At 42.1% G+C, this 21,286-nt stretch overlaps 1 protein-coding gene across 5 annotated transcripts in view; it reads left to right on the top strand.

The window, feature by feature from the left end:
- PLCL2 (phospholipase C like 2) overlaps nucleotides 1–21,286 on the top strand; it is a 188,679-nt gene that overhangs the window by 133,331 nt on the left and 34,062 nt on the right. For all 5 annotated transcript variants that reach the window (XM_027583798.2, XM_027583799.2, XM_027583797.2 and 2 more), the window contains one exon: nucleotides 13,312–13,387. In XM_027583798.2, the coding sequence (XP_027439599.2) occupies nucleotides 13,312–13,387 (76 nt within the window). The remainder of the gene's footprint in view (nucleotides 1–13,311; nucleotides 13,388–21,286) is intronic.

Below are 21,286 nucleotides of genomic sequence, written 5' to 3'. Positions count from 1 at the left end.
GTGACAATCACCCAGAGTTTTGTTAGAATCCAATAAAAGGTGTAACTAGCTTAACTTCACAGTGAGCGGTATAGTCCTGCTTGTGCTGCTTAGTAATGAGACATTAAAAGTGAGCCAAAGAATGGAGTTGAAGTGGTGCTCCTTGTATCAGCCAAATCAAGCTTTTCTTGTTGGGGGGCCGGAGGGGTTGTGCAGGAGGTGCAGAGAAGGGGGATTTGAGTGGAGTTCCCAAGCAGGCTCTGTATCTTCTCTGAAAACCTCTGGTTTCCTTTTACCCTCCCCTAGCAGGGAGGAGGGCTTTCTCTCAAATGATAAAATCCAGGCTGTGCTAACCACATTCTATTTAAAGCTGTCTCATCAGGGAAGGGATTATAAAGGGTGCTGGAGGAGGAGACCAAACCTGTGAAACCCTCTCCACCAGGGGAAATGGGAAGGCTGCTCTGAGGGCCCTCTGCTGCTTCCCACACCCTGCTTCTTTATGTTGTGCATTTCTTTCTCACACCCGTTGCAGCTTGTAATTATACATTCGTTGGTTTGGTTTTTCTTTTTTTTAAGGTACCTCTCTCCCCCGCCGCTGGATCGGAGCTCCAGGATGGCAGGGACAGTGTGTGCCCTGCTCACCACATTGTCTCTGCCACTTTGAGCAGGTGCACAAAGTAGATCTATAAATGAGTGAATGAAAATGACCTTGACCTCCAGGACACAGATCAGGTGTTCTTCCTACCCTGTCTCTCTGCCCCCAAGTGGCAACATTTTCCTGAACTTGGCTGCTTTATATCATCACCGCTAGTCTTCCCTGGGAGGGTTAGGTTTCAGGGCTGGCCAGGGGATGGAGGGTGGGGCTGCTGCTCTTCTAGGCTTGGTACTAGATGGCAGCCCCCACATCCTAAGGCAGTGAGTAGAGCCTTTGTAGTAGGTCCCACAAGAAGGGGACGCCTGAGATGCCTGTGGGAGGGGTGGGCCACAGGCCAGAGGCTCAGGACTAGAACGGGGGATAGGGGAATGCAGGCATGAGGGTCCCCTCCCCAGATCATTTACCTCTTGTTCATACCTTCAAATCTCCCCTACCTCTTGGCAGAGGACTTTGCTGTGTCTGAAATTCCCTACTTAAAAGATTCATGTGTCCCTAAGAGGAAAATACAGCAGAGTTGAGGAGTGGAGGGGAGAGACCTAGTTGTTCGCCCAGCCAGACAGGAGAGCAGCTGGTTTCAGTGAAGCCACCCTGGGATGGGAATGTTGCTCATATATAGTGTAGTGTTCTAGGATTTCCCAGTGTGTGTTCATAGGTGAAGTGTCATGTGAGCTAACAGGGGGGCATAGGCTCCTGGTGGGCCAAGCCGAGAAATACTTGAATGTCAGACAGCCATCTTCTCTCGGTTGTCCCACCTGCTTCACTGCGGACACTCGGTGTCCCTGCCAGGCAAGCTGAATCCCACTCCTGTGCTGCTGGGGGGAAGAGACCTGACTCTCCGGGACACGCACGCACACATACACACACGCATACCACCCACCCGCTCTGACCCCACCTTGGGGAAGTCTTTGTCCTTCTCCTACCTGTCATCATAAGCAGAGGCAGTGCAGTGGGCATCCAGCAGAAGATAATGCCCTGGTATGTTTGGCCAATAAGTACAGTTGTAGATTCACACAGACCATCTGGGCAGGTGTGCATGCAGTGTGAACACCTACATGCAAAACTGCTCTTCTATAAAGGCACACCATGACTGGAAATTGGGGGATGAAGGAGGATGTATACACCCCAGACCCTAGGACATATATGAGTGGGTGTTGGGGACTGGGGTTGTGCTGGCAAAGAATATGAGCCCTGATGATGAGATAGGCCCTGCCCAGTGCTTACTGTGTGACTGAGGGCGAGTCCATTTCTCTCTCTGTAAAAAGGGCATAGTTTCACCACCTCAAAGGGTATGAAATTAGATGTAAGTAGCCCATTCTCAATAAATGGTAGTTGTCACCATGGTATTATTAGTTTTCAAATGCTAGAACCCTGCAGCTCATGAAGCTTTAAGACCTTTATGTGTGTGTATTTTAACATCACTCCAAACTTCAGAGCAGCAGTTTTGCTGTGTAGAGAGCATGGCTACTCCATTTCATAAAGGCAGGTTTAAAATTACGAAGTGAAAAGCAGAAGATAAGGTTTCCCACCACCTTAATAGGTGAGTTGTCTCTCTTCTCTGAAAAGGGAAGACAGGGGAATGTGTGAGTCATGTGGTCAACACCAGGAAAAAATCCTGCGTTTAGACAGTAGACACGCTAGTAGCTGGTCGATTGCATTCTTGTCTTCCTTCTTGCTCTGTCATTCCTGGAATACTGTGAACACTTCACTGTGCTTAAAAAAAACAAAAAACCAAAAATACTGCTTTTCATTACAGAGAAACCTCCAATTGCTTTTTTCTCTTAACTAACATCTATACTTATTTATACAGACCTGAGAGAAACTAATGATACCTTACAGTAAGACTGATTGAATTACCTTCTGTTAATTAGGAGTTTCTAAATCACCTTGATCCCCTTGGAGAAAAGGCTTGATATAAGTAGATAGTAATAAAAGGGGAACTATGTTAATTCTAATTGTATCTTTTGAAATTTAATTAATGTAGTAATAATTGTTTTAAACAAGTGTGTCAGAACTCAAAATGGTCCTTGGTGACTTGAAAGAGTTAATGTTAGCATCCAGAAGTTCCTAATCCCTCTCCAGAAGTAGCTTGCTCACTGAATAATTGGGTTTAATGAGCTCAAGTTCCCCTTTCTTCCTGCAGGGATGATTCTGGCCAAGTTGTAAGCCATTCTTATCGGTTCCTTGGAGACACTCCCCTCCATCCAAGGGGTAGCCTCTGAACTGACTATCCTGAAAACTTCCGAGACTGGAGAGTTACACTGGTGCATTGCCCTTCTTTCCTTCTGGCTTTCCAGGCATTTACTGGAGGCAGAGGGAGTGGCCAGCTATAGACCGTGTCCCCGCTGTTCTGTGCCCAGCTGGCCCCCAGGCCCAGCTGAAAGTCCCTTTGCAAGTTGCTGAGTCCTTCTGTACTGCCATCCCTTCCTTCCCCCCTGACCACAGAGGCTGCTTGAGCACAGGTGCACTCAGGTTTCATGCTGCCAGAGATGATCTGAGGGTGTCACGCAAACACATTGTTACTATAGTTTGGGAAAGCAGGAGGTGTATTTTACAGGGTTAAGAGGCTGAAATGACATGACCAAAGGCCTGGAGAGGATGTGTGTGTGTCTCCTTGAGGCAGCCATAGTGCCCTGTGACTCATCACATGCTGTAGGGTAGCGCGTTGAGTGTGAGAATTTCAAGTCTTCCCACAGTAATCGTGTAAACACCCAGTAATTCTGTGTAGCACACACCCAGTCATTCCCTGACGAGTATAAGGCTGACCATAAAATGGAGAGATAAAAGCATTATTATAATTTAAATGCATTTGAACTTTACAATATATGTGTTCTCCACACAGAAAAGTACAACATGATATATTATTACATGAACTAGTAGGAATATAGATATGTTTTATAATATATTTTATGGATAGTTTTATAATTTCGGTGGAGTTCCTCTTTAGGCTAGCTTAGGTTCTGTTTTGTTGCTTAATTTTCAACAATTTTTGTTTCCTTGGAATATCGTATTGTACAGGACCAGCAACAGCCTAAGATTAAAACCAAAATTCTTTTCAACTTTTTGAAATTCTGTGTACTTCCTGAAGCTAAAACTATTTAGAAGTTTTAAAACTTTGCCAACAGTATATAGTAGGATAAACATTTAAAATCTGTATACTGGCTTTATAATTAATCTTTTGATCTGTTAGATCCCTAGGTATTTCCAGAGCCCTTTTCTACTTTTCCCAAGCTATTTTGCCCAGTGGAGCTTTTTCAGCTCCTGGTCTATTTAAACATGTTTAGGAACATATGGAACATATGCTAAACCCCAATTAATCTAGAAATAGGAGTGAATTTCTTTTAAATCAAAGTTTGTGGCTTAATAGTTTATTCAGTTGTCTGCAAAAAGTAAAATTTTCATATCTGATTTAAAATATGATTTTTGATAAATCACCCTAGTGCATTTATTGTTTTAATTTCCTCTGAGCTCTGCCTCTGTGATTTTGTCTTTTTTTTTTTTTTTAATCTTTTATTCCTCTACGTAGCACTCCCCCCAAACCCAATTTTCTCTTTGGGATGTTTTCTCTCACGTTTGCTCTTCTAGCCCAGCAAATGTGTATAACTAAGGACTTCTAGTGGCTGACACTGGAAGTGCCTCTCAGAAATACCCACACATGTAAACATTTGGCCCTCCGTGTACACTGGGTGCCAAGCAACTCGCAGAAAGCAAGAACCCAGGGCAATAAATTGGTTGTTTTGACTACATGATACTATTTATTTTCATGAATTTTATACTGAATCCAATTTCTTTTTAGGTAAGTACAGGAGAAACCTGTATTAGTCTGTGTATAATAAGCATAATGTCTTTGTCTTATATTTACATGGTGATTCACTTGAGAATCTGCAGTTTAATTAAAACTTGGGGTTTAATGTGTGAAATGCAGCCCTTTCTAAGTATTGTGAATGTGATTATACATTAACTGAAAGTGAAAAGTGGTAGATGGAGATGATGATGATGGTAGAGGAGGCTTTATGTCATGTGAAAATTCAGCTAGATACTTAGGCATGAGATACAATGTTACTTTACAGGATTTGATCCGAAATTTAATGCATAAGGGATTCATATTGTACCAATGTTCAGATCAAAGTTATATAACAGGAGAGCCAGGTTCATTCCTTAGGTACATACCACCCTAGCTCTGAAGTGAACTTTATAAAAAATCAGAGCATATTGAAAAGTTAGAGAATTCTTGGCTTCCTGAATGTGGACCCTGGGTCGCTCATAACTCATAATTCACTCCAGATTTATCTAGCACTTGGCATCTACTCTCTGGCAAAAAATGATTATTATAATAGTTGAGTACGGTGTTGAGGCAGGCTTATACAATGCCAAAATCGTGCTTCGGTTGAATATCATAGGAACTGAGCGTTTAACTGTACTTCACAATAAAATTGCATGGGAGATTTTGAAAAAAAAATTCAGAAAGGTTTTGAAGTACTCTCCCTTTTATAGTCAGTTTGGCTGTAACACTTGTTTTGAAAATGCAAATTTATTTGAATGTGATGGATACATTAAGGAACAATGTTAACCTAACTTACATTTTTTGCTTGGGTGTGCACAGTTTTGACCACAAGAAGCACTAGTGAACACAGAAAACTTCACCTGGTTGAATTGCATGCACACACAGACCTCAAACAGCACCCAGCCCCCCTACCCCCCGCCCGTTCGTGAGGGCATCTGGAGCTGTGCCCACCCCAGCTCCTGTTAACGCTTTCATCAGATCGCACATCACCTCCTCCACTTCGGGTAACTTACAAGCTGCAACTCTCAGAACACCCACTTCCTAAGCAGACCTCAGGTCTTTTTCAAGGTCAGTCGCCACATGCCTTGAAGTAGTTTTGCATTCCGTAACTATTTAACATACGCAGAGCTGTGCTATCACTTTTATTCAGTTCCTGTCTTTTTTTTTAATGTATCATTGCAAAAGTTTTTAATGCTGTGCCCCTAACCCCATTTCCCCCACAAACCTTGTGATTTTTATTGCAAGGTGCAAATGCAAAAATGTTTTTGTATAGTGCAATGATTTTTGGGAAACTGTACATCCCATTAGAGCAGAACTATGGGTGCAATTACCAAATGCCCAAATCCAGAGCTTCCAGTTCTCAGACCCACCCTCCTTCCAGAAACTCTCCTCACACATCTGTAAAACATTTAATATCCTTGTTATGTTCCTTCCCCTCTGACCTCTCCTGCTGTGTCTCTTACACTAGTTCTCTCTGCTTAATTTCAGTGATTCTGGAGCATCACTGTGATGTTTTCATTTCATTTATCTTTAAAATTCCTGCCTGGGAGATGTATACCTGTTTTCATCTCAGCTGCTACCTTTGTGCAGAAAATCCCCAATTTTCCAATGCCAGAACCACGCCTCTACCCGGTTCTGATCCCTGCTGCACGTTTTTACCAGACTGCCCTGTTGTAACCAGGGCTCTCTCCACCAAGGAGGAACTCCACATCCTAGATGAGTGAACACATTAAAGATACTTTGTAACCTGTGAAGTGCTTTACAACCCTGGGGTGTGTTAAGTTTTTCTTATCTGTCCAGTTTCCCCTCTAAAGGGAAAGAGTCTTTGACTCTCCCTCTATGCCCACAGCAAACCAGTCACTGAGCCCTGCTCTGTCCCCTACGCAGTCTCCTACTTTCTTTTCCCAGCCCCCTCCTGCGTCCCTCCTCCCAGTGCTGTGAAGTCCTGCCTGCTTCCTGTCCCCACCTTCATGCCCCCCCATCCTGTGTTTCTTCCTGCACCTCCGTCTCTGTTCAAAGTTGTAATTCCGTATCCCATCCAAGGGGACCCTTCACTCGTTTTCTAACCACATTTCCCTGCTTTCCTCTGACCTGATGGAAATGCCTGGAGAGGGTAATGATATTTTACATCGATTCATATCCTGCCCCCTCCCCACCATGCCTGCACCAGGGCCCCAGATGCCGTAGCAGCCACCTATGCTCCTCTACGTGTTGGTTAACAATTCAGTGGCAGTTTTCATTGGGCAGAGCTTTGGGTTCTTTCTATAATTTTTCTCTTATATAGGGTTTTTTCTCTACTTTTCTCTGAGTTGTATAGTGGAAAATGTGGAAGTGGAAATGAGGTTTCAAGAGGAAACCAGGACAAATTACTCTGGAAAACCATTTGTTATGTGGAAAGTGTTTTTATAGTGACCTTGCTGGAAGCGATGATGACTGCAGCTATTAATGACATGGCTGCAGAAGGGGCTGGGGTAGCTGTCGCATGCAGCTGGGCAAGGACCCCACAGTGATAAAACTTGGATGCCCCCATGCAAGTATATGACTTTCATGTTATTTTTTTTATTATTATTGTTATGTTATGTTAATCACCATACATGACTTTCATGTTATTTTCAAGTATGACAAGCTATCTTGTATTTTCCAACGATAACTTCAGAAATGGTTTCTATTCCATTGGTTCAACTCTGGGAAGTTTTGCTGTACTTGGACGTTTTACTGAAAGAAAATGTTACCTCTGATTTTCAGTTCTGAAGTCGCAGATCCCAGTGTTTTTGTATTTGACTCTAAAATTCTTCAAAATTCTAAAAACTTCTTTTTAAAGTATTAAAAAGAAAGATAGTGTTATTAACTCGGAGAGACAATACTTTTTCAAGAGCACAGAAAGAAACACCAAAGCTTATAGTTTCCTGAGAGAATTTCCTTCTTCTCTGTCCCATTCTCATCATTAATGAACTGACTCAATTTGTAGGACTGTGTAGGACAGGGTGACAGTCCTCCGGTGACACTGAACTTTAGAGACATTCATACAGATAATTCTGATTGGGGGGAGAACACTGCTTTGGATTGAATTGGTGGTCTTCTGAAGACCTCGATCTTTGCTTCACATTTGCTGTTTTGCTACACATTCCTGGAGTCCTGAGAGGCAAGTCCTGCTTTGGTCCAGTCCTCCCTGGGTCCTTCCTGAGCCAGGTGGTACCTGAAGCCACACCTGTCACCTGGGCATTCACTGGTCACCAAGGCCTTCCATGGATCTCCACGAAAGCCTTGGAACCCAGGGGGTGTTCAGAGGTAGGCGCAGGTGTATCGTTTCTCTAGGTCCGTTGGCAGGTTTGAGGATGCTGCTCAATTGCTTGAGTTTGTTGTATGTCACACAGTCACAGAATCTTTGTAAAAGAACAAACTAAGTTCCCTTTTGTAAGGACGTGAGCACTTCTGAGGCTTTGTAACTTCGTTAGGGATAGCTGCAGCCAAAGCAGCAGTGGCGACGGCCATGTATGAATGTGGGGACGGGCAGAGCCAAGTCGTAGGAGGGAGGCGTTTTCTGTCTGCAACTGAGGCCAAAGCAAGATAAAGGGAAAAATCTAGAACTCAGAAGATGTTATGATTGTTATGATTAAACTTCTTTCACCCATGGACTTGAAATTATTGGCAAATTATTTTTGTAATTCTCAAAATCTGTGTTCCTGGGATGAAAGGAGATTCTTCAGTGTACTGTCCAAAATCAGACATAAGATCCTTACAGTAAACTGTAGACTTGCTTATCCTGAAAATAGAATTTTCCTACTTGATGTGTGAATTTCAAAACAAAAGTAAGAAGCAGTCTATAGAAATCTAGTGATATGAAATATATTAATATAGTGACAGTTATAACCATATCCATAAATGGAGAAGTTTGCCTAATACTAGTAATGGGAGTTACTTTCAAAATGGAACATTCTTACAAAAGGCATTTCTGTTTTCTGTCCAGCTTAATAAAATATGAATTTTTACTTGCCTTTTAGTTGAATTTTAGTTGCCTTTAGTTTTACTTACTTTTAGTTGAAACTTCCTGCTTTTCATCTGCAGGAGTCCTGTATTAAAATCCTATAATAGAATTGATCGTATTTATGAAATGGGTTTCTGGGCTATGTTAAATCCATAGATTTTCCAAGTGCATTAGTTCCAGAAATTTAGGGAGTTACTGGTAACTGGACACTAATAGAAAATCTATTAGCAACAACTACACAAAAGCATCTTGTACTTCATAAATAATATGAGCTGTCCATGTGGTAAGTTACTAGGGTTAGTTAGCAGCAGGATGATCTGAGCCAAAACCTCTGCATTTAAAGGGATCAGTGGGGATGCATTTGCATTAATGTAAATAATGCTTCTAAAGCCAGCCAATCTACTGGGCCTTGTATTACACTGACATATTCATGTAATATATATAGAGAAAATAATTTAATTTAAAGCACTTTCTCCCTTTGACTCATCTCTTGATGTCACTCCCCATGTATTTGCTTTTGTCTACTCTGAAATGCTTATTCTACTAGTTTCACATTAAATGTAAACGATTTCTCTCTTATAATGATGAATTGTTAAGTGGAGCTGAGCAAATTGTTTATTGTTGTCATTTTAAAAGAAATGTTTTCCCAAAGCACTTTACAGAAATACTATTTAAAAAGACAATTCTCGTGACACCTGGGTGGCTCAGTCGGTGAAGCGTCTGCCTTCGGCTCAGGTCATGATCCCAGGGTCCTGGGATCGAGCCCCACATTGGGCTCCCTGCTCCGCGGGGAGCCTGCTTCTCCCTCTGCCTGCCGCTCCCCCTGCTTGTACTCTCTCTCTCTCTCTCTCTCTTTCTCTGTCAAATAAATAAATAAAATTTTATAAAAACAAAAGGACAATTCTAGGTGGAAGTCAGTAGTGGAGATTATACCACCTACTGTGTGTAGCACCTGTCAGGCGTTACTGAATTCCTTTCTGCTTTTGTATGTCTCTCTGGCTGGAATGCCCTTTCCTCAGCTTTCCTTGTGCTGTTGCTACTCGGACAGCAAGACGTGTCCTAGTGCTGTGGAAAAGCAGGGGCCTTAAGGTCAAACAGAATGCATCGTTTCTTAGTTGCAGTCCCTTTGCCCTTCTTACCGGAGGACCTTGGGGAAGCAGCTTAACTCTCAGGTCCTCAGTGTTCACACCTGTAAAACCAACGCCATAAATACCCACCTCACATGGGTTTTGTGAGCCTTAAATGAAATAGAAAGCACGGAGTACAAACCTGATGCAGAGGAGGCGTTCAATTACTTTCATTTTGATTCATTCAACCAACACTTGTACTATTATAATCAGAGCTTGTTATAAAGCCGCAGACCCAGGCTGAGATGGGCCCCCACTAGATTTAATGGCCCCCTCGTGTGGTCCCTGCTGTGTCCTCCTTCCGTGCCATGTGCTCTACATTCAGTCATAGCTGTGAGCTGAGTGCGGCAAGACCTCAGCCAGCTGGGTGGACAGGCAGGAAGCTCTGCCGCCTGGCCCTGCCCTCTCAGCCTACTGGACCCTTAGAGTGCGCTGAGAGGGGCTCACAGCCCAGACAACTTGCTGGGGAGTACCCGGAGGGGTTCTTTCACTCAAGGACACTTTATGCAAATACTGCAGGAGTTGAGAATTAATGAACGCACTCTATGGACAAGAACGATAAACTGTTTACATGAATATAGGGACCCACCCTAACTGTAAATATGTACCCTAAAACTATAAAAAGGTATAAACTGGCAGTTCCTCCTCTCCAAGGAAGTGGTGAGAACATTTAGTAACAGGTGTGGCAAGATGAATCATCTCTGCTAAGGTCTGGATATGTTTTCTTCCTGCCTTCTCTAAGTTCTACTGATAGTTTATTGTTGTGCCTAACCTTCTCTGAGGCTGGTTGCCTCCAGAATACCCCTCCAATATGGTCTGCGAATAGCTGCCTCAGTTTACTTCCAAACCTGAGAGGAGTGGCTTTTCGCTGTGTTTGCGTTCTCCACCCTGGTGGAGTAGCCACCTTCATATTTTATATACTGCTCATAAATAAGGGGTGGAGTGTGTATTTAAGTCCAGTCCACAAACAGAGTATCAGCGGGATTCTATGACACCACCACTTACACCCCCACTAAATAACCCAACCAACTACTGTGGCTTAGGGGTATTTAACTTTGTCATACCCAGTAGCACATGGGCTACAATGGCCACGCCACATCTTGTGTGATTACTGTTTGCTCATAGTCCTGGGTCAGCAACTATTCTTTATATTCATTCATAGCGCTTACTTCAGGGTCCCCCACTCAGAGGACCTCAGCAAGTGATTGTCCCAAGAATAAAGGATTGATCCTTCAAGTACTATTAGAGCATCAGAGGCAGGTGAGCTTCTCTCTCCAGACCCTTGAAATGGATGTGCTGTCCTTAAACCTTGCACGTATTTTACAGCCGAAAGGTGCCTAACTATTTAACCTTTGGTGATACTTTAAACTGGAAGATGCTTCTAAGAATAATAATGTGATTTGTTGTTTCTCTGAGCTTCACCACACCAGACTTTTCAAGTAAAACTAAAATTAGTAATGGATATTTGAAACATTGCCAGTGAACATATGAAGGGAAGGCATACTCATTCAGCTAATCTTGGGCTACCAGAAAAGGCTCCGCCAGGCCCCCTGGCTAAATGGGGGCGTCCATTGTCACATCTGTTTACAGGTGTCTTCATTGTGCGTCCTTCCACTTAATCCTCACAGCATTATGTAGGTAGTGTCTTTTATTAACTCATTTTATAGGTAGGAAATGATGGCTCCATGATGTTTAGTATCCTGGCCTGGATGGCAAAGCTAATGAACAGCAGAACCAGGATTTGAGCCCATATAAATCTGAGCTCTTTCTGCCCCCACACCATGCTCAGTAGGAGTGTGTTTTGACCACCTCCCCCCACAGGTCATCTGTATGAGTGAGCCTGTGCTTAATGCTGCTGTCTCGTTCTCCTACATCCCTTCTGTTACTGCTCCTGTCCTGCCCACCTGCTTCATGACCAGGTTCATTTCATTGCTGGTATTTTTTTTTTTTTCTCCTTTTTCCTATTTGAGTGATGGAGGCACAGTTAGCCAGTTCTTTGATAGTGAGTTGTGACAACCACCATCCTTGACTTCTTTAAGCTTTATGCTTCTTCATATCTCTCATTTTGGCTTGACATCAAAGCTGAAAAAGGTTACTGATGACGGTATAAACCTTTTCAGGATGCAAATGATGTCATGGTATGAATGACTTTCTATCAGTGTAACTGAGCTCTTAACTACTCATTTTTATCATTGCCTGTTCAATATGTCAAGCTGTAAAATAGAATATTTTAATTTACAGACATGACTCAGATCTTGAAGAACGCATGTGAAAATACTGACTTCCAAAGCGCAAGCTCTAAGCTCTTCCCATGGGATATGGGCTTCTTGAAGATAGGGGCTGTGTGCTGTCTGCCTGTGTCCCCAGTTCCTGCTCTGGTCACGGATAATGAATGAAGGCACAAATGAGCACTGTGTGGGCCTTAAACCTTTTGGTGTTTACTATAATTTTCTTCGAACAGTGGACAACCTGGTAAATGCTGTGTGACTCATTTGAAGAATCTGGTGCACTTCTTAAGAGGCCTGTTGATTATGCTTTGGTTTCAATAAGTGTAACTCGTCAAAATAGGGTGTTTCTTCTTTGAATTATACAAATAATCCAACCTACATCTATTTGGTTTCTGTAAAATAATGACTGTGGCAGTTAGTGGTAAATACTATAAAGAAAAACAAGGCAGAACTTAAAGAAATGGAGAGTGATGGATTAGTGTTTATTTTTTAAAATAAAATGGTCATGTAATATAGATGGGTAATGTTATAATGAAAAATATTTGGACATTTAAATACAAAAAGTTGAAATCTATAATGAAGGCAAGCATCATATTTGTACCCATTTGAGCTATGAGAGCTGAATCAGGCTATCCCATTTTCATAGTGATTTTAGAGCCAAAAAGATTACTTTAGACAGATCTTTTCCTAACATTTTGGTAAGTAAAATAATTGATCAGCTATGCTTTGATCCTTTTTTTTTTTTTAATTCAAGCTTGGCTGCTAAAAATAAACAAGTAATTTGGAATAAGAACTCAAAATTGGATCTTCTATTTTTATTTATTTATTTTTTCAAAATTAGATCTTTTAAAATCATTGACAGGAACATTAAAAATACTAGTTTGATATCATTAGTGATGTATTAAATAAACACTGTTTTAAGGGACACCTGGGTGGCTCAATCAGTTAAGCATCTGGCTCCGGTCATGATCTCAGAGTTGTGAGATCGAGCCCTGCCTCAGGCTCTGCACTCAGTGGGGAGTCTGCTTGAGAATCTCTCTCTCTCACCCCCCGCCCCTCCACCCCATGCTCTCTCTCTCTCTCCCTCTCAAAATACATAAATCTTTAAAAAAATAAAATAAATGCTGTTTTTTGATCCTCATGGCAAGTTTTAAACTAATTTTCAGATGAAGGCACTTTAGCTGAAATGAGTAAGGTGTGTTAGGTGGTAGAGCTTTCTGTAAGATAAAGTTGAAGATTTTGTTAAAATGAATGAAAATATAATTTAAAACACAGATCAGATGTGTACACATATTTATTTGTAGCTTTTCACACTGAAACTCTGTTCAGTATTGACTCAAGTTTCAAATTACTCCCAGTCTGTTTGAACCATGACATGGAAGGCAGGATTTTTTGTTTTGTACATACACATTTGGACTGAGTCGTGGGAAGTCAGATAAAGGAGCGTTTCGCCCCAGCACCTCAGCCTGTTTGTAGAGGAGAGCCCCCCTGCACGTGTGTAGACCGATGTTTGGTCGTCAGGTGTGTAACCCCGTGTCTGGGTGTTCCCTTTCCAGATGATCCAGTCCCTCAAGGCCGTGATTGAAAATGCAGATGCTGTGTATGAGAAGATTGTACATTGTCAGAAGGCAGGTAAGTAAAAGTTTGTTTCTTCTCTTCAAAATAAAATTAGTAGCATCATATATTTAGCCCCTTAAACTATTTTATAATTTTTTGGACACTATATCCAGGAAATCATATGTAAGAATTATTTTTCCATGGCTAAAGAAAATACTAAATCACTGCTTCTCGAGCCTGGATAACAAACTCACCTGGGGGAAGCTTTTAAAATATCCTGGTTGAAAAATTCATAGCTGTTAAAAGCTCCCAGGTGTTTCTAGTGAGCAGCCAAGATGGAGAGCTGCAGGCTGACCTCCTCCTCCTCAGCATGCCCTGTGCTGCTGACCCCCTCCGGTCCCCCCACCATGACCTTCTAGCAGACGGTGGGAAGGGTGAGTGAGGCTTGAGCGGAGAGAGAATAAGTTCTTAAGAGAGGGCACCGGTTACAACCTCTTGACACTTTTTAATGCACTGGCATGTTCAAATGCTGATGGATTCATCCATTTAATATCAAAATGTTATACCAGATTATAAAATGCTACCATCTAATTGATTTTAGCTGAGACAAAACCAAAAAATCAAGTGTTCTGCATTTTACTAGGAATAGACAAAATGGAATTCTTTCCATTTTCATATTTTGTTAGAGTATCATTTTGGAAGATAATATGGAAAATATTTGTAGTGCATAAATAATAATATCTGTCCTTAATTTCTAGGATTTCTGGCTGCTACTCTTTTTTTTTTTACCTGTTTTTTTTTTTTAAGTTTATTTGTTTTTTTGTAATCTCTACACAAAGTGTGGGGCTCCAACTCACAACCCTGAGATCAAGAGTCACATATTCTTCCAACTGAGCCAGCCAGGCGCCCCTGGTTGCTATTCTTTAAAATCTATAAGTACCACTTAGCCTGAAAAAAAATCATCTCTTATCTCAGAAATGAAATCATTAAAAATAGATCAAAGATACATGGTGACAATTTTCTTTTTTGGTGTTCATTAAAGGAATATTCACATTAGTGACTAATCAACAGACGAAAATCCTCATCTTGTTTTATTCATCCTGTTAGCAAAATATTATTAGCAAAGTGATCTTTCTACTTCTAGTCCTTTCTGGGCTAATATTCTCTACAATTGCAACTAAAATGAGATACTTCAAACACCATTTTTATCCTGTCACTGTTGTAAACAAAATCATCCAGTAGCTGACTAGAGTCTGTTGTATCAAATCTAAACTTCTAACTTCCCTTGTAAGGTTATCTACCAACTGGCCCCCCCATTTTGCCAATACTATATAAAATTTGTTAGTTAAATCATCTATTCATTCATTTAATAAATGTTTTGAACTTCTACCATACCAAAGATACTTGTAAGTGCTATCACATACCAAAATATTAAAAATTAAAGCAGGATTTGGTGTTTGCCTTCTAGAACGTTTCAATCAAGCAAGAGATATGAAAGTAATCACACATACTCAAATGTATTGAGTACTTATGCTGTGTTACTCAGGAGTCTGAATTTGGTTTGTGGGGCAGTGGGGAGCCATTGATTTTTGAGCAGAATAGGAGAGAAGATGAGCTTTAAGGTGATGATCACAATAGCTGTGTGCAGAGAATTTTTATGGGCAGAACCCAACTGGGAGGCTTTTGGGAGCAGTGAAGAGGAAGGGAAGTGATGGTGTGCATCCAGCCTGGCCTTTGGGCTGCCTTACCCCTTTCTGATGTGTTTCTCCTTAGTCAGATTTTCACAAGCCTCTCATCTGGTAAGACTTCTCTCCCCCTCCTTTCTGCCAATCTGTACATTTCTTCCTTTCGTTTCAACAGTCTTCCAGGAGAACTTTTATAATTGCAGGAGTGACGTTACCTAACCATTCTACTCAGCCCTGCAGAATGTGTTTGGTTCAGCTCACAGAGCTTCAGTTACTGTGTGTTTTACTAAGGTATTCTGCGTCCTCTAAACAGGCTGGTAACCTGCTATGCTACAGGTTTGCATATTGAGTTACTCTGTATTTTACCCATGACACCTGTCCTAACATTCTGTACTCGAGTAGTCACTCGAATACTAACTGACTAAATGTGATTTGACTTGTATTAAGGATTCAATTCTACTCAATGCATGTATTGTCATGAGAGTTGTGGACTGTTAGAATCTGAAGCTGTATTTATCGGGCAAAAAGAACTATTAACAATTTGAGTTATTGTCAGTTCTTTGCAACTTCATTGGTTTATGAAATTTGACTGTTTCTGGCATAATGCAGCTTTCTGTTGTTCTATTTAATTTCAGTGAGGGATATATTTGATTGTATTTAAAAAGCTGAAGAGTCTTGCCTATTAAGAACTTTGCTTGGAGGGCAAAAAAGAACCACTGTGTAATGGTTCGCATTCCTCTGGGTTTGAAGATCTTGAGAAGCACATAACGATTATCTTTTGGTTTCACAGTTGCTGCTCACCGCCTACACAGCCCTTCTGCTATCCCAAGTGCTTATTTTAGAGTCCTTGATCTTTTGTTTCTCATGTTTACAGTTATCAGAAGGGCATATAGTCATTAGTCATATGAAGAATTGCTAATTTGTATTGGGCTCAGAAACATTTGCATGAGATTTTACTTCTGATAAATAATTGCTATTCTGCTTACAGAACTTTAATCTGGCAATGACAAAATGAAGATACCAAAGTGCTGTAAGCAAGGATTCTTTTAGAAGCATTTCAAACTTCTAAACACAAATTTATATTCTTATAGATAAACCTTCATCCAAACAGCTATGTGAAATACGGAGTCACGCTGCCACCTCCAGCCGCATGTTCAAAAGCGTGCCCAGTTTGGACAGGTTCCGACTCCAGGCTATGTGGGGTTTTTTTTGTTTGTTTGTTTTTTTGTTTTTTTGTGGGTTTTTTTGAGGTAGAAATGGGTTTTGCTGATGGTGTTCTTGGGAAGAGGGGGTAAAGCAGGAGAAGAATGCTGAGAAGTGAAGACCCCCCCCCCCCAGCCAAAGTGGGCTGGGATTCTGCAGGCCCCAGCAGGCAGGTACATGGCCCGAAGGGACCCTGGGGGGACAGCGGGATCAACCAGGAGATGGGCATTTCGGGCAGCCTGCGGAGCCTACTCTTTTAAGAGGAGAATATTGCGGCACAGAGGGCTGGAGGGTCAAAGGGACAACCTTATAAGCAAGCCATGTCCTTCAAAATGGGAAAGGTCCACTGAAGATGTGAAGAGGAAACATTAAAAGATGAGACAGGGAGTAAGGTGGGAAGAAGGGAGGAGGGCAGAAATCCAGGACAGTGGTGAAACACTTGACCTTAGAAAGGGGGATGGGCCCCTCTTCTTCCCAGACACTCCAGAACGCTGTGACATGGAGAGAAATTCTGAGGAGGAGAGGACCGTTTTCCACTGGGCTCGTGGATGCGGACATAGTGCTGTAGGAGGGGACCAGCTTTGGGAGTGAGGGAGTGGAAGGGGGGCCTCCGGACAGGGGCAGAGTCCAGTGGCCTGGCGCCAGCAGAGGGACGGGTGGAACGGAGGATGCGGGGCAAGTGGGTCTGGGCCGACTCATGAGTGAGAGAGAGAGAGGGGTCCGTAAGAAACGGCGTGGCTGACAAGCATGAGCGTTGCACAGATCCAGGAACACAGACGAACACACTCCCGCTCTCTCTCTCTCCTAAACCCAATGCGTGCTTGTTCTTCCAAGACACAGCAAAGGAGGAGATTGCTGAGGGGCACATGCAAGGGCAGCTGGACGGGAATCTGCAGAGGGGGAAGCTTCCTCAGAGTTCTTCTTTAAGAAGTTTATAAAAGGTGATGATAAAAGGGTAGCCAGATTCTTTCTGGGGAGAAGTCTTTTCCACCGTATAACATTGATCTCTATCTCTCTCTCAGTGGCCTAAATGGCAGCCTGTCTTTGAATTTTCATTTCCTCTTTGGTCACTGCATTGATCTGCTTCGGAAAGGATAGGAAGATGATGTAGAAGGAAACCCAAACTGCTTTGCTTCAGTGTGTTGGATGTTTTTATCTGGTGAATTTAAATGGAAAATAATTTGCTCTCTAGAAAGGAAGAAGAAATCAATGATATACTTCTTGTTAAATATAGTGAATTAACACGAGTTTAATTTCCCCTCCCTTCTGAACCTCATTAAAGTGACAGTAAGGGTTTGTTGATTTTTGCTTTTTTTTAAGGCAGAAGCCCATAAGGACAACATGGGAGGAACAACATTTTGGAAACTGAAAACTACCTGAACAAGAGCTAATTGACTTAGGTGGTGCAGGAGGGCTCAGTCTGAGGCCGGTGGTGGGGCACTGGCGTGCAGTCTCATCCATGCTGCAGGCCGCCCCTCACCCGCGCAGAACCTGGCAGCACCAGGTGCCTCTGCAAGTTGGAGTGAAGGTAGGGATAAAAGAGAGAACTGTCTGAGAGAGCCGGATCAAGGAGCAGTTAGACCGCAGATGGCTGGGAGACTGCATGTGTCCTGACAGCAGAGACGTGAAAATAACAAAATTTTCATCTTTCATTTGGGGAGTTAAATAGGTAATGCTCAGAAAAGAAAATTGAAACATTATAAGCATGTTACTTAGAAATGACATAAACACTAAAAGAGGAAACAAACAACAAAAACTCAGCTAAAGGGGTTGAATATAACTGCTTCGGGAAAGAGGGGATGGTAACAATGATTTGGCTCTTTAAACTGTGTACATAATATTGATAAAAATTAAGTTACTAATAAGTTTAATTTAAATGATTAAATTAAAAAAAAAAAAAAAGGAAGGAAGGAATCGAGGACCAGAAGCTGTCACAAGAATCCCTGACTGAGGATGTTCCAGGAGAAGACATGGGCCACACTCCCAAGCCATGGGGACAGCACTGAGTGATTAGGTGGGGTTTCTGCCAAGGACCCCAGCCGGCCCCTCTGGCATCATGGACAGGCCCAACGCACAGGTGATGTCTGGGTGCCTGGGTGGGCGAGAGCATAGTTCCTCTTCTCGCAGGAGAGTTGGTTCTTTCTGAATCACAGGAGATGATCAAACTCTGAATGAAAGAAACCCCAGCCCACCCCAGAGTTATTTAAAGAGAAACTCCTTTCCTAAAAGTTCTAAGGGATTCTCATGCATGGCAGGGTCGCATCGTTACCCAGTAAAGTAGGATATAAGCTAACCTTCCAAATAATGAAAGCTTTTGTTACCCTTCATTTTAATCCTTTTAATGGAACACTTTCCATAATAGATTCTATACGTCCCTGCTTCCTTCAACTTGGTTTGCCAAACGTAATTTGAACTTTGATGACTGAGGGTCATTTTGAGAGGCATCTGTTATTATCTTGCGGTTTAATGGAGAGTCCCCCAGGAGTCTGTGCGTCCCAGAGAACCCCTAACCTGCTCTGCCCGCTCAGATCCTGTTCCAGGGTTAATGGCTTATTCGTTACTTCCATTCAATTTTCACTTCCTACTGCTAATTTGTACTGTTTCCGACTGCCTATTAGTACACTGACTCTTTTTTTCCTTTCTAATTTGCTGCTTCTCGTCTGCTGAGCAGTTGGCATCTCCCCCACGGCCAAGCTTGATAGATTTGTCTCAGTAAAAGCAGGTGAGAGCCCGACACACTCCTACATTAAGAGAACAAGCAGAGCAGTGGGCCAGGCCTTTGTGTCCTGCATTTGATTGCTCCTTTTTTATTTTGCAAACTCCTCGGATCTCAGTGTGTTCCTAGGAGCTGGGGTTACCAGATAAGCAACTGTCACTATCCATTACTTGCTTTGCTCACATCAGTGTCTTACCCAACACAGTACGCATAAAAGCAGCCATAAGATTTATCCTGAAAGCACCTCGAAAGTTTGCAAAAGGAGACCTGGGAGCCTATAACTTCTGTTTTCATTTACGTCTGGATGTTTCTCAGCTGTGTCTGACAGAACTAAGAGGTTCTTCCCTGGGGATCAGGAGACCTGTATTCTTGTGCCTTGCTGTGTGACATTAGGTTAGTCACTACCCCTCTCTGTCTCATTTTTCTCCTTCTGAGTGACATTGGAGTATATGATTCCCTCCTGGCCCCATGGGTTCTAAAATGCAGCGACCTAAGATCAGTTGCCTAATTAGCAATTTTGGAATGGCTTGATAACAGTTACTTAAAAAGATTACAAGATTAAACAAGTAATGCCATCCAGTGGCATGGGGATACTTAAATTGCAGCCCATCAGCATGAGTTTCAAGGGGGAAAGTTAATGCCTAACATTAAAGGTGAAGAGTGACCTCTCTGAAGGTGAGACACAGACCTGGAGTCAGACCCCAGAAGTCCTTCGGGACCCTCAGCATCTGTACTCTTAAAGAATGGATGTTGAAATGCCAGATCCTCCGCAGGCACTTCAGTTAGCTGACAATTAGTGAAGGCGTGGGAAGCCAAGAAGTTGCAAGTCTGCCCCACCTATCTTTTAGTTCCCCCAAAAGGAACCTTCATTGCTGATCAGGGAGAGTAGAGAGAATGATCACAAAGGTGACATCTAGGCCAATTCAGGGCAAAAAAATTCAAAATAAGCACCCGGTATCTAGAACCCTCTGTCTTACCACACCTCTCCATCTCCTGTACCCGTCACCCCATTCCATTTTAAGATTCCCACATCAACCATCATACTAATAGTATTTCTGCTAAATGCGGTCAAGAATCTCCTGGGGATGCTTGTTTAAAATGCCGTTCCTTTGCCTCACCCCCCGTATTGAATCTTTGGGGATGGAGCTCAGGAGTTTGCCTTTGAATGAGGACATTCGGGTTTTGAGAACCTCTCTTTAGAGGGTGGAGCAGAGCAGGCCCCTTTTGGGGTTCATGCTGCACTCTGCCCCTCAAAGGGAGCAAGAACTATTCATACACAGATATGTACTTGCTCATGTGATGGATTGGCAGCCAAGTTGTCTTTCTCAAGGGGCATAGTCCTTCCTAATAGAGCTTTCATTGGTGAAGCTTCTCCACAAATGAAGGGGAGGGAATTTGGGGGGATGCTTGACCTTCCTGGGATACCTGTCCTGTTAGCGAATCTCAAAGCTATGCTTTCTTGTCACTTCTTCCTCCCTCCTTCCTTTTGTAAACCCACAGAGTCTAAAAGCATCACTTTTTATTTAAATAGGAACTCTCAGGGTCATCTCAGCAGATGCTCTGCTGGAGAGGGGTTAGGCTGCTTTCAACTTCAGCACTCCCATAAAAATTTTTTTGTTACTATTCTGTTACACCTGTTTATCAAAGCTGAGAAGAACTACAATTCAAACAAGGTCCACAGATAAATTCAATCATCTTTCTTGGACAAATACCAAAGTTTATATTTATATACCTAATAGATATCTTTGGGTCTAAAATAAATAATTGAGATGATCTCTACGGCTTTTCCAGCTCTCAAATTTTATGGTCTACAAGTCCCATAATATAATATAAATAAGGGATTGTAGTGGGTAAAAGTAAACAAATGCATTCTAAGAATGTGTAAACAATATTTAGAGATAAGTGTTCTTATAGGAATAAGGAATTTAAAACAACTTTAATTAACCTGTATTCTTTCATTACAGATCAGTCAGAGCCATATCAAAAACATGTCATTATACATGTTAACATATGACAGGAAAAACACAGTTATGCGTTTGTGGAATGTGTTCAATGATAAGATATGCCAATTACTTATTAAAGTTGCAAAAAAAAAAATGAAGGTCTCTGCTATCATTGAAAGTTATAAGCCACAACCAAGCACATGGTGTAAATAATAGGTACAATTGAAGTTTGAAGAAAGGAGTAAGCCCAGAAGCTTTTGTTGGTAGGGAAGGAGGTGGGCAAAATCTAAGGACTTGAGGGAATGCAGGATCCATGGAGGCAGAGCAGAAGGAACAGGGCTTTTGAGGTGAGCCAACGTATAGAAGATGTGATTTCTGTGCACATGAGATATATTGTCCTGGCTAAAGGGAGATATTTGCTTCTGGA

Source organism: Zalophus californianus, chromosome 1 (genome assembly GCF_009762305.2).
Source record: "Zalophus californianus isolate mZalCal1 chromosome 1, mZalCal1.pri.v2, whole genome shotgun sequence".
Lineage (NCBI taxonomy): Eukaryota > Metazoa > Chordata > Mammalia > Carnivora > Otariidae > Zalophus > Zalophus californianus.
Note: the sequence above shows the minus strand (reverse complement) of the source record. Positions and strands in the feature narration are given on the sequence as shown.